Source organism: Enoplosus armatus, chromosome 13 (assembly GCF_043641665.1).
Source record: "Enoplosus armatus isolate fEnoArm2 chromosome 13, fEnoArm2.hap1, whole genome shotgun sequence".
Classification (NCBI taxonomy): Eukaryota; Metazoa; Chordata; class Actinopteri; order Centrarchiformes; family Enoplosidae; genus Enoplosus; species Enoplosus armatus.
The window spans coordinates 15,528,539-15,540,907 of record NC_092192.1 but is presented as its reverse complement, the minus strand read 5'-3'; the positions used below and the strand labels follow the sequence as shown (position 1 = coordinate 15,540,907).

Below are 12,369 nucleotides of genomic sequence, written 5' to 3'. Positions count from 1 at the left end.
ATACGACAGATGTGATCCCAACACAGTGTTAGTTAGTGTTACACCCAAATAATCTAATGTGTCACAGCCATAATCATAACAACCGACAGCAACAGTCAAAGCTCTGTCATCCTATGGCTCTAGTGATGATCACAGCTACTGTACAGTCTGTGTCAATCACTACAACGAGTTCAACTACAACCAACTTTTACTTTTGGCCTATCAGCACGCGGATTTGAGGTTTCTTGCCGCAATGCTCTGTGGGAGTTGTTGTTTACTCATGTTTATCTTTGCATTTCTCACTTTGAAAACTTCTGTTTCTCAACCTCTTCACTTCTGGACCTCTGGCCACCCGGCTGACACAAAGTACTTTTTTAATTTTATGCTACTTTATATTTCTTTATACTTTTTACTCCACCACGTTTATCTAACAGCCACAGTTACTAGTTAATTTTCACTCACTTCACAACACATGTAAACATTATGATAATATTAATGTAATTTCAGCAATATTTTTAATGAAGGACCTTTAATTGTAATGGAGTATTTTTACACTGTAGTATTGGACAGGACGCCCGTTATAGTATTTTTGTTTTTTTGTTGTTGTTCTTGCTAACGTTTACACCACTCATGGGGTTTAAACTGCCTTGTGATTAGTGATGACACTAACACTAACTGTTTGTTTGAGCAGGCATTTAAAATATTTTGGTGTTCAGATATTTTGTGTTGACAACACTTCATAAACGGACATTTGATGATGGCAAACTGCACAAAATAATTATTTTCTTTAAAATTATAACTATAACTATATATAGAAAAAAACACATCCAGATAGAGGATTTCATACAAAATCTGATTTATTTTAGAGTAAAAAAAAGAACATGAAATCAATTAGAATATAAGCTGAAACATTACAGATCTCACAGATGGACCTCATTTTTCATTGGGCATTAACATATTTACAATGTCTGGTCTCATTTGCTCTTTATCAGTCAAGAGTTCAGATATTCCCCTTCATACCACTTCAGAGTTTACTCCTTTAAGTTCAGATCAAACAAACCTCCTTGTGTGTTCAGCTGCACCAACATGGTAAAAATCTCCACTACCTATACAAGTCTCAGTGTGGCGACTGTGTGCTCGCTCCGGGAGACTCGGACCGGTCTAGCTTCATCCCTGCTTCGAGTGGGGTTGAGGAAATTGAGGTTGTTAGCACAGAGCTCTTAGTCTCCAAAGAGGAAGAGGCAGAGGAGGGCAGAGATACCACTATGTACTTCTGCATAGGTCGTGAACTTGTCAGTCCGGGGCCGCTGCCAGACTCCAGTTTTACCAAAGGCTGCAAGGTTGAAGTGGCGCTGGGAACAGTGCTAGTGACTGGTGAGGCGGACTGGGAAGAGCTGAGGGTGATTACCTTGAGGGAAGACAAAATGACAGATGTAAATTCACACTCTGAGGAGTTGTGGATTTTAGAGAGAAGGGATTCAGTAAATCCCATGAAAGCTGCTTTATTGAGATGGCAGTAAATAGGTTAAGTATGGAGATTTCCTGTAGTGGTGGCGCTGTACAGCCAAATTGTGAAGAGTATAAAACTGAAAACTCAAAAGTACCTGCTGAGTTGAGGCGGCTCCCGCACTGGTTGCCATGACAATGTACTTTGTTGCTGGGGGAGATGGCTGTGATGGGGTCCCTGGTCGAGGGGACATCAGGGTGAGGGAGCTTGGAACCTTAATGATGCTGGGAGTGCGAGGCCCAGCCGACCCACTTAGCCCACTTTGTGAGACTGTAAGGGTGGGACGAGGCTGCAACAAAGAGTCATCATTCATTAGTGAACAGCTGTGTGTTCACTTACACAAGTCATTCTGTGACGCTTCACATTAACTCTGGACTGCAAGCCTAAATGATACACAAGATGTCAATGTTTTTATGGCATTTAATTTTTTTTTATTGTTACTTTTTTCAAAAACTTCCCTCCAGCCTTTTCACATTTATTTATACCGTAAACATATTTCCATCAAGTGTTAAATGTACCTGGGTGATTGTTAATGTAGTTCTGTTGACTTGTTGAGCTTGCAGTGCTGCTTGAGTCCTGGCCTTCATTACATGGGAGCAAAGCATGGGTCCGAGGTAACCGTAGTCTGTCCGGTACTGCTCCACGTTGTCAGGCTGAGGTCGTATCTTGGCAATAACACTTGCACAGTGTTTCTTCGAAAACAAAACACAAACACATTTGTATATGTGAAAGTACTGGTTTGATACAAATTAAGAAACAATCACTGATGAATGTCATGTTGTTTTTGTGAAATGCTTTGACTGTTTTAGTTTACAAATGTATCAGTCTGTGGGAAGTTGTCTACTTTTAAATGCATATTAATCACAGAACTCATTTATTACCAGTAAGAGGCTTTGAACATGGTCAGCTCCTATCTTATCAATATTGGAGACCACTGGTCCTTCCATCACTGCTTTGATGCGAGCACCCTCTACAGAAAGCCGAGAAAGGATCAACGTCTTAATCACCTACAGGGGACAAAATCAGGAGGTTAGTGCCGATCAAAAAGAGTAAAAATGATAAAAACCCAAGGAAAACAGAATAACACTCACATCAGGTCCGAGTTCAGCAAGTCCAGCGATGCAGCCGTAACGAGTCGTCCACTGGGTTTTGTCATCCAACCAACTCTGAGGAAACATGTCAGACTGGTTTAGCATGTGAAGTGTTTCCACGGTGGTGTCAAAGTTAAATTCAAAGAGGGAAACATTCAAGTGATCACCCCAAACATACTCTGTGCCTAGAAAAGAAATGATCTAAAAACTATCCGTGCATATTTGTTTTCCCATTTTTGTCCAGGGAACTTGGTTATTTAAACGTTTAAGTTATCAGTCATTGAAATTTCAAATAATCAAAAGATATAATTACACGATAAGAGTGATGAAATATCTGGCACCTGATTGGCCGGAGGTATGTCTGCATTTTTAGAAGGGTCTTGTTTACTTACTGTCTTGGGGTTTAGTGATGAGCTCCAGGATGTTAAATTAGCAGACTGAATGAAACCAAACAAGGCAAAGGGGGACTTTTGGTCCCTTTTAGTAGTGTATCAGTGTATCAAGCCCTCCGCAACAACGTTAAATTTCAAAATATTTCATGTCACAAGTTGGACTATATATGTATATCTTTTTCTGTATCAACAAAACTTTACCTCGATATTTTTGGGAACAAAATATAGAACACAAAAACCCACCTTAGTAAAAGTCTTGGTAATACGAGACTGGATGTTGTTGGTCGTAGTACTGAAAGTTTTACAACTTTGGGCCATGAGGCGCGCAGCAAAGTCTCGTAAAGCCCAGTGGTTGTCAACATCTGGTCGCAAACACAGCTGCTTACTCACAATACACGTCACCACAGCTGGGATGAGCTCATGCAGCTACAAATACAGATGGAAAAAATAAAATAAATAAATATTTGTTGAGATTATACCCTTCAAAAATACCACATTTTGTTTGATTTCCTCACTCACGTATTTCTCCAAATACAAGGTGGGGTTGTCCATTAGAGCTTTGACCATCCGCATTAGATAAATCAGTAGAGCCAGGTTGTTTTGCACCACATTTACACGAACCTTTGAGGAGAGCATAAAGTCAGTACTTTCAGCAGAGATATGCTTGGGTATTTCATATGAGGGGAGTAATGTTTCAGAACATTAGAAGAAGTTGGAAACGCTGCTCACTCCTTCAGAAATAAATGTGCTGAATCTTGGAAGCATCTGATACAGTCCAGGATCTGTAGCAATACTCTGTAAAGCTTCCTGAATGAGGTGAAGAAGAAACATTCAAACAAAAGTGACATGACAAACAAGGTTAAAGCAACTATTTGATTCTTCATGTTAGCTGCAAAGTGTTACCATCTCTTTACTTTGTAGCTGATTAATGAAACTCAGCATGTGAATTCTAGTTTCTTTCTTGTCCTTTATCCTGTATGTATTACTAAGCATGTATAAAACAAACCATATATACAGACATACAGACAGGCAGGACTTACAGCTCTCTTCGCTTCACAGGAGCCAACACATGCTTCTGTGATTTCCTTGTAGTAGAGCTGCTGTTCCACAGACAGCTCATGAGTGCTGCGAGGCTTCAACCTTATTAGACCCTTCTCCTTTCCTGAAAGAGACAAATATAAACATGGGATGCAGAAGACAAACATGTCATAAAGGATTAGGGAGAGAAGAAGGAAGCAAGATAGGGGGACAAGAGAAGAAAACAGAGAAATGTTTAATTTTAATATATCTCAAAATACTGACCTTTGCCATCTGCAGCCGTTGCCCCCTGACCCTTGCCTTGAATCGTACCTTCCTCCTCCTGACCAGGTTTGGCGACTTTAAGGGGCTCTGTAGATTCAACCTTTTGTTGCTCTTTTGGTGCTGAAACGCAGTAAATAAAAAACAGTTCTAAGTTTTTCTTCCACATATTTTCTTTGTGTTTTAAGAGAAGAAAATCTAAACTGGGCTCACCTGGTGGTGGATTTTCTGGAATAGCTGGCTGCACCCCCTCAATACTTAACCAGTGGGCTATGAATTAACAAACAAACAAACAAACAAACAAACAAACATGGTGTATGAGTTTACAAACCACACAGTCAAAACAAGACAATACAATATCCTGGACCCTTATAACGGCATGTAATACTGATTATCTGGGTACCTTTGAGAGACACATCTAGTGGAACTCTGGGGAGTGGTGTGTTGATAATGTCACTGAGGTCGACTTCCTTTTCCTCGTAGAAATGAAGCTCTCTTCCACCACCACTTGCAAAGCGAAACGGGATAAACTCTTGCGACTGGAACCCATACAGGGGCTGTAACAAGAGGAATTTTGAAGGAAACCAGAGCAAAAAAACATCCATCAAGTGGTTTAATTAAGCAATAAAAAAATCAGTGCCCTTTAAGTTAAAGTACACAAGTTCTCCCTTACCTCCACATTTTTTAGTTTGAGAGCATTATCTATGTCACTGGTCGTTAATTTACGTCTCTTCCCATGATGCATGAATTTGAGAGCATCCTATGTAAAAGGGAGAAAGGAAAGAGACCAAACAGAATTCAAACATAAAGCTCATGTATCAGATATGACATAAACTAAAGACATTCAAGAATGTGATTCCCGCTTCAATCATCCATGATTTACCTGAGCAATTTCTTTTATTCTGTAGCTGACTTCTTCACTTAGGGCTACGCAGCTTTCCTCTTGTAACTGCCCCACTCCCATAGACTCTGCCACGGCCTTCATGGACTCTGTGGGCAGGACGACCGAACACTGCTTCTGCCGACGTTCCTCCGCCATGGCTGACAAAGCACACAAGTCTGTGAATATCACCTCTCACATGTACTCACGCAGCCTTAATTTTTGGGGTATATAATTTTTCACGTCTACAAAATGTGACTGGTTCACTGCCAATAATAGACACTCAAGGGTCTGAAGTGACGATCACAACATCTTGACATATTCAGCTAACATTTTATACAGCCCATAGTCTACTTCTGTAGACATAATTCAGCTGAAAGTACATTTGCAGTGTGTCATCAGTCCCTTTCCCCCGATGTAAATATAGGAAAGAGCATGTCTTATTGCAGTCCATCATTTAGATATTTTTCAACAATATGACACAGGTACACCTAGAGCAGACCATCGCAAAAAACTTAGTGTTCATTTATGAAGTGCACTACTGATGGAACGCCACTAAAGAGGCCAATCATATCACTGAAGGAGCAGGTTTCTATGGCTGAGATAGGAAATAACTACTGCCTAGGCGTTTCGCTGCTTTAAGGGACGACGACAATAAGAAAGTCCATTTTGAAAAAGCCTTACATAACATCTCTGCTAGTGTTTGGGGCATGTAGGAAACTCAAATACACAAAGCGCAAGAAGGTTGTATGGTCTAATGAGACCAAAATTACACCTTTAGCCATCATATTTGGCGTAGAAAACAGCCAGCACATCAGCAAAACATAATATCCCCACTATGGCGGTAACATCATCTTGCTGTGAGATAATTCTCTCCAACACACCCTAGAAGACATGCAGGAATATGGTAAAAATAAATGCAACAGGAAAACAACCGCAAACATAAAGCAAAAGGTATACCAGAATGGTTTAAAAAAATGTCTTGGAGCAGACAAGTCCAGACATCAATATAATTGGTGTATACAAATATATTTGTTATTGAACTTTAAAAGTGCAGTTAATTTTTCTCATGCAACTTGACATGCAATTTTGCGAAAAAGAGTAGGGGTGTCCAGAAGTGCACACATATATCCACATAGACGGAAGGCGGTAATTTCTACAGAAAATTAATTAAAACTCGACTAGAAGGGGATACTTAACGTTACGATATATGCTCTTAATATAGATCAATTTCTAGGGATTGACCATAAGAAGTCTTTTCTGTTATCAGTATAGACAATCCTGATCACGACCACTCAGATCCAATGTTGTAACGTCATGTAATATGAAAAAGACCAAAGGATTAATTCACTTTAAAAGGGTTTCTTGTACTTCATATGTGTAAACAAACACACTGAGCTCCACAGAGAGCGGGTTAACCACTCTGACGGAATGACAACCAACTAGCTACATACACCACAGAAGCCACACCAAAAGTATCTTGAGTCAAATGCAACAACTTCATAGCAAAATAAAAACAGCGTTAATTTCAAGCCACTTAACGGCTGCATATTTCTTTTATATTAACTTACAGTGAGCTAAATTTGGTGTATGTTAGCTTGCATGCTAGTAACTTAGCTTCCGTTGACGTTTTTACCTGTGTGAAGTTGCCCTCGCCTTTCTGAGTTTAAGCAGGAACTTATACGAATAAAAAACGTCAATGTTGAGATTTGTAACAATAATTATTTCGCAAAGCTAATTCTTCTCTGTGAATATCCATCTCTTGACATAAATAACTAACTAATTCACGGATTGCAGCCGGGACCTCCGTTGGTGAATTAGCGCTTGTATTCCATCGCCATTTTGAGTCACGTTCCGGTTGTGCTATCGCGAGACTATAACTGAGGACCTTACAGATACATTTGCCGTTTATCGAAATGTAACTTATTACAAATCAATTAAGTAAATGTTTTTAATAGAAAAATAACCAGTACCATTTAATTTAATTTAACAAATCGCACTATAACTAAATTAAATACGGAGAGTAACTTACCATCCAACATCAATAATTCTTGGTCCGGAACCAATGTTGTCCTCGAGTTTACGGGGGTGACTTTATTTAGTGGCAACGGCCACAAATGTCAGGAGCGTGGAAGGGCATTGCAAGAAGCAATCATGTATAGGTTTTTATTCCGGACTGTGTGCACGGCTCGAAACTCAGTCTGTGTGTATGAGTCGTGTGTGTTGCCAGCTAAATGTGACAAGGCTGCAACTCCAGTTTTCAGGTGAGTTTGGCTGCGACTGGACGGGATATATAATGAAACACATTAATGTCACCTACTTACTGGGTTTAGAGATGTACTTTTGTGGTCGAAAAGTGGACAACGTTTGTACACATGGCAACCATGTGCATTCGAAATAGCTTCTTTCAATACAAGGTGTGGAAGGAAGGGACAGCTAGCTGTTAACGTTAGCTTACTAAACCTGCTCTGATGGGGCGGGACATTTTGATTGACATTTCTTCAAGCGGTTCAGGTGCATCACCGACAGGTCGTTTCCACGGCAACGTGTATATGCAGTTACAACTATAAAACCCTATGAATCTACGTAAGATAAACATCCTACATCGTTATTACTGTTACAGTTTCATTCATGGTCTCTACTTCCCACCATGTACTGGCTAACAGACTATTATATGGAGTGATGTATATACTGTAGCTTGTGACTCGACAGCACCATACTTTATATTTTTTCTCAAGATTTCACTGGGTGAAGTGTAATCACTTAAGTTAAAAAGCAGCTTTTCTACTTTGGTTGGAGAAGAGGTATTTAAAACAGGATCAGAATATTGCTTTAGTCAACTCTTTTGACTGAAGAATATCATATTGCAGAAACTCCAGAAAATAGTATGATGTTATTTTATGACAGTATGGCCCACCCCTAATAATAATTGTCATGTGTTAGTATTGAATATTGTAATAATATAATGATTATTCAAACTCTTGTGATCCCTTCTGATTCAGACCCCTATGATGATTAACTCTGTTTTGCTCTTGATGTAGGGTTGCAAATGGAGGTGGAGTCAAAGCCCTCAGCACGAGTTCAGTCAGACTATGTGAAAAGAAAAACAACGTTGCCTCCTCTAATCAAAATGAGAAAACAAATGCAGATAAAGAGGCTGACCTGACAGAAACTCCAACTTTGGTTACACAGAAAGCTGAAGATGACAAAAAAGTCATCAAGATGGCAGAACAAAGTGAAGAGTCAGTAGTGTTAAAGACGGATGATGGAAGTACCACACACCAGCAGATGGACGTTAAAACTGAACAGGTTGCAGCAGCGCCAAAACAAGTTAAGACTGATGCAGCTAAGAGTGGGAAAGAGAGTCTCCTTGACCTTCTTGGAGCCATGAAGGTGGAATTAACTAATAAGAGGAAGCTCAAAAACTTGAAAGTGAGGCAAAGTTATGAGTCTGCCCCCAAGTCAAAGCCAGCAGCTATGGAGAGCACCATCAGTATGTTTCAGAAGGCTACAGTGGAGGCTTCATCGCAGAGGTGAGAGGAACTGGGAGAGGTTATTCATCAGGTTGCATTGCTTTGTTAATGTGCAGGTTTCTTTCAGTTTTCTTCTTTGCAATGACGTGTTTTCTTTTGTCTCAGCGTGATGAGATGACCACACAGTCACTAGTTTGTGCCTGTAAACACGTTGCTTACTTGACACCCTAGTCTTGAGATGATATTTCTTCATCCTCTTGACTCTCTGCCTCTCTGCACTGTGTTTTTTAGTGAGACACTGGATCCTGAACTAGTTGCGGCTGCATCTGCTGCTGCCTCCACTCTGCCTAACTGCAGCCAGGCCGAGTCTGAGCTGCTCCGGCAGCTGAGGCAGCACGAGTCCATCACTGAGGCTCAGAAGAAAGGGGACATGAACAACCTTGGGTATGTGTCTCGTATATGTCTCCAGTATTATGAATGTTAATGGGATGAATGTTGTTTTTTTGCTTTTTCACTCTCTATAATGGAAAATAAAAGTCCCCCTTCACATGCAATAAACATTAATCCAACAATATTTTCTCAGAGTAATTATCGCTGACATGAAAGTAGGAAAGAATCCCAACCGCCACAGCGCCCGGCCGGCTAACCAGATCCAGTTTGATGACGACGGCCGGGGATACACACACGACAGAGGAATCACTGCTGAGCTGGACGGCGTTCGGAGAAGGTAAATACTTTCATCACATCTTTACTCGGATAGTTTTTTAGATGGACCGTTTGTTTAATGTGTGTTTTATTTTTTAGGAGGAACTTGTTCTCAGGGAAAAGACTTAACATCTTCTCCTCCACTACTGATGAAGATGGAGTTGAATCAGCAGTTGGTAATAAGGAATTTAGATGTTGTCGTGCAGTCAGCCTCTGTCTCTCCTAAACAAATTTTGATGTCACATTGCAAAAGCTTTTGGTTTTAACTTCATCAGGACGTCTGCCCTTAATGCTGCTGTCATATATTTTCAGTGCGGCCCACTCTATGGGACGTGGACTTTGCTCATCAGTTGTCTCTGTCGACCAACCAAAGGCCCCGCAATGGGCTTGAGGAAATGATCCAGTGGACCAAAGAGGGCAAAATGTGGCAGTACCCAATCAACAATGAAGCTGGTGAGTAATGAATGCTGTATTCTAGTTAAATGAATAGAGAAGGAAAAATGACTTTTTGTCCGAGGGGCCACATTGACTGTCTTCTTGCTCTATGTTAGGCCTTGAGGAGGAAGCGAGTGTCTCATTCCATGAGCATATCTTCTTAGAGAAACACTTGGAGGAGGGTTTCCCCCGCCAGGGACCAGTGCGTCACTTCATGGAGCTCGTGGTGGCCGGTCTGTCTAGAAACCCCTACCTGACAGTCCAACAGAAGAGGGAACACATTTCCTGGTTCAGAGACTATTTCCAACAAAAAGAGGAAGTCCTCAAGGAAGCTGATGTTTACCTCAACTAAGCTTAAGACAATTTAATATGTTTTCAACAGTTGCTGAATGTGGACACATTTACTCAGCGGGGGGTTGTGACTCTGATACTCTATACCCATACAGTTTAACAGGTTCCAGTCGAAACCTGGCTTGGATTTCTTAACTCTGCCAGGAGGCCTGTTAGAGTGGGCTGGCATCAAGTCTGTGTCCGGGTGTCTAACATTGTACAGTATCTACTGTTTCTAAAATGTTCATCAGACTGTTTCATCACTTTAGCGGTGGCTTGTTGCAGGAAAAATGTGCAGAAAGAAAGTGAAATGTTGCTTATACAAGTGCTTGTACAAAATATACAAACAATATAAAGCAACAAAAGTACAGTCATGGCTTTTTGCTTATTTTATTTTCTACCACATCTACCACTGATTGTTTGTACACATTTCATCTGCATCCAATCTTATGCTAATGCAGGCAATTAACTGACTATGATGTGTCACTAGTGTGGTGACACAGTTGCGTGAAAGAATATTTGGATTTTCAGAATCTTTGATACCAAATTCATTCCACAAATAATTATAATTAGCTTTACAGTCATATCAGTACAATTGTTTTAGTGATACACAGGTTATTAAGTGATGTGTAAAAATTGTGTTGAGTTATCCTGCTTAACTGGATTGAAATATTGATACAAAAGGTTTAATTTTGTACCAAGGCACGTTTGCAGATTAGGTTGCATTCAGAAAACAACAACAGTGGACAGTTAAAGCTTCAAAGATAACAGGTTGATGACAATATTTTTGTACTTTTTTGTGTCAAAGGTCACACAAACACCTGTGATCATGATTAATGGTGTTTTCCCAGGCAGGTCGTGTAAAAAGTATGAACTGTGCAGCATCTAGGACCTCAGGTTTAATGTAGGAATGTAAATGAGACCTTGAACTTTGTGCCCTTTGCAAGGGAAGTGCTTTTAAAGTTAAAAAAACATGTTAACAATGTACCAGACAGATTCCTCCTGGTCTAAAAACACCCTTAGCAATCTATTGTCTGAGAAGGTGTGGAAAATGAGAGCTTGACATTTGAAAGTGCCTCATTTCCACATTTTGTTCACTTTTCCTTAAACACAGTCGTGATTGGCATGATAAGATGTTGGCAACACTTCCTCCTGTGTGTGTGTAAGAGCTGGATGAAGTGTTTTTGTGTGGAAAGACACCTGGCTCTGCTCAGAAATGTCTTATATGTTAATAACCCACTAGATGGCACTACTGATGGCTGTGGTCCCATATAAAGTTAGGATTTCTAACAATTTTACAAGGCTGGGACCTAGATATTTCAACCAAAAAAGCCCAACACAGTAACATGTAGGAGTAATTGTATTAACCAGTCTGATGAAACTGGATATGATTGACCTGCAAAGTGGTGTCATAACATTCCATGAAGTAGTGGCAGTGTTTTGGATATTAAAATCAATTAAAATAACCAGCCAAAAACACAGACTGATGGCCGGACTGTTTTTATGAAAATAAGACCATGTGTGGGAAATACCCAGCCACACAATACACAATATGTCACTCTTCTAAAAATAGTGTACCTGTAAAGAGATTTTACTACGAAAACCACAACTGGCAAGCAGGGCTATTCAGAAAAAAACAGTTCTCGCTGGTGATGTGATGGTTACAGTATCTCTCGAGGCGCTCAAGGGAGTCGGCATATTCCTCTGCATTTAGTTGCCGTCAAAATACGTTGGAGAAGTGAGAAGTTAATGACAGAGTTGAATGAGATGTGTTGTGTTGATCACTTTTACGGTTATAGATCTGGTCTTAATAACCAGGAGTAACTGTATTTTCACTCTCTGCTTAACTTAGCCGACTCTGGCTTTAATTTTTGTCTAGATGGCTGTCAACACATCATGGTAGCATCTAGCACAGTAACTCATGGCAGAAAATGTTAAACTTAAGCACAGTTTCCCCTGAGTTTATACGGCTCCTAAAAACTTTAAGATGCTATGGAGTTCATATTATGAATATGAAGAGGATAAATGTGTGCTCTTTAATGATTGCCTAATTAATTATCTAAGCTCGACTGTAAATTTGAAAGAAATTCATTGCACATATATGATGCACATTTTATTTCAAACTGGGTCCATATAGGCAGGGCGTCCAACCAAAGAGCACATGAATGCACCGTCAAGTTATACAGTAGAACTCAGAAGACGGAGCCTGTGAGTGGGCCGTGAAGGCAGCATCATACTCAGTGTTGTTAGTGGCAGAGCGGCAGACTGGTCGGTGCAG

General features: G+C 40.2%; 2 protein-coding genes across 2 annotated transcripts; one reads left to right on the top strand and one right to left on the bottom strand.

The window, feature by feature from the left end:
• Positions 1-846: 846 nt before the first annotated feature.
• taf6 (TAF6 RNA polymerase II, TATA box binding protein (TBP)-associated factor) lies at positions 847-6,887 on the bottom strand. Its single transcript, XM_070917527.1, has 15 exons — positions 6,785-6,887; positions 5,152-5,309; positions 4,942-5,028; positions 4,672-4,825; positions 4,482-4,538; positions 4,272-4,391; positions 4,010-4,131; positions 3,699-3,776; positions 3,489-3,590; positions 3,213-3,395; positions 2,578-2,652; positions 2,368-2,493; positions 2,005-2,178; positions 1,584-1,775; positions 847-1,387 (listed from the first exon to the last, which is right to left on the bottom strand). Exons 2-15 carry the CDS (start codon positions 5,305-5,307, stop codon positions 1,097-1,099), a joined length of 1,917 nt encoding a protein of 638 aa, XP_070773628.1. The 5' UTR covers positions 5,308-5,309; positions 6,785-6,887; the 3' UTR covers positions 847-1,096.
• Positions 6,888-7,277: 390 nt separating this feature from the next.
• On the top strand, positions 7,278-10,459 carry mrps31 (mitochondrial ribosomal protein S31). The gene is made up of 7 exons (XM_070917826.1): positions 7,278-7,412; positions 8,190-8,681; positions 8,913-9,065; positions 9,205-9,348; positions 9,426-9,502; positions 9,639-9,779; positions 9,878-10,459. Exons 1-7 carry the CDS (start codon positions 7,303-7,305, stop codon positions 10,111-10,113), a joined length of 1,353 nt encoding a protein of 450 aa, XP_070773927.1. The 5' UTR covers positions 7,278-7,302; the 3' UTR covers positions 10,114-10,459.
• Positions 10,460-12,369: the final 1,910 nt, after the last annotated feature.

What these genes read in the sequence shown, in the direction of transcription:
- taf6 (XM_070917527.1), bottom strand. Translation starts at nt 5,307, where the DNA reads ATGGCGGAGGAACGTCGGCAGAAGCAGTGTTCGGTCGTCCTGCCCACA. An exon ending in TCAAACTAAAAAATGTGGAG is followed by an intron (nt 4,826 to 4,941) that starts GTAAGGGAGAAC and finishes CTCTTGTTACAG; the next exon opens with CCCCTGTATGGGTTCCAGTC. An exon ending in ACTAGATGTGTCTCTCAAAG is followed by an intron (nt 4,539 to 4,671) that starts GTACCCAGATAA and finishes GTTAATTCATAG; the next exon opens with CCCACTGGTTAAGTATTGAG.
- mrps31 (XM_070917826.1), top strand. Translation starts at nt 7,303, where the DNA reads ATGTATAGGTTTTTATTCCGGACTGTGTGCACGGCTCGAAACTCAGTC. An exon ending in GCTGCAACTCCAGTTTTCAG is followed by an intron (nt 7,413 to 8,189) that starts GTGAGTTTGGCT and finishes CTCTTGATGTAG; the next exon opens with GGTTGCAAATGGAGGTGGAG. An exon ending in CCCAATCAACAATGAAGCTG is followed by an intron (nt 9,780 to 9,877) that starts GTGAGTAATGAA and finishes GCTCTATGTTAG; the next exon opens with GCCTTGAGGAGGAAGCGAGT.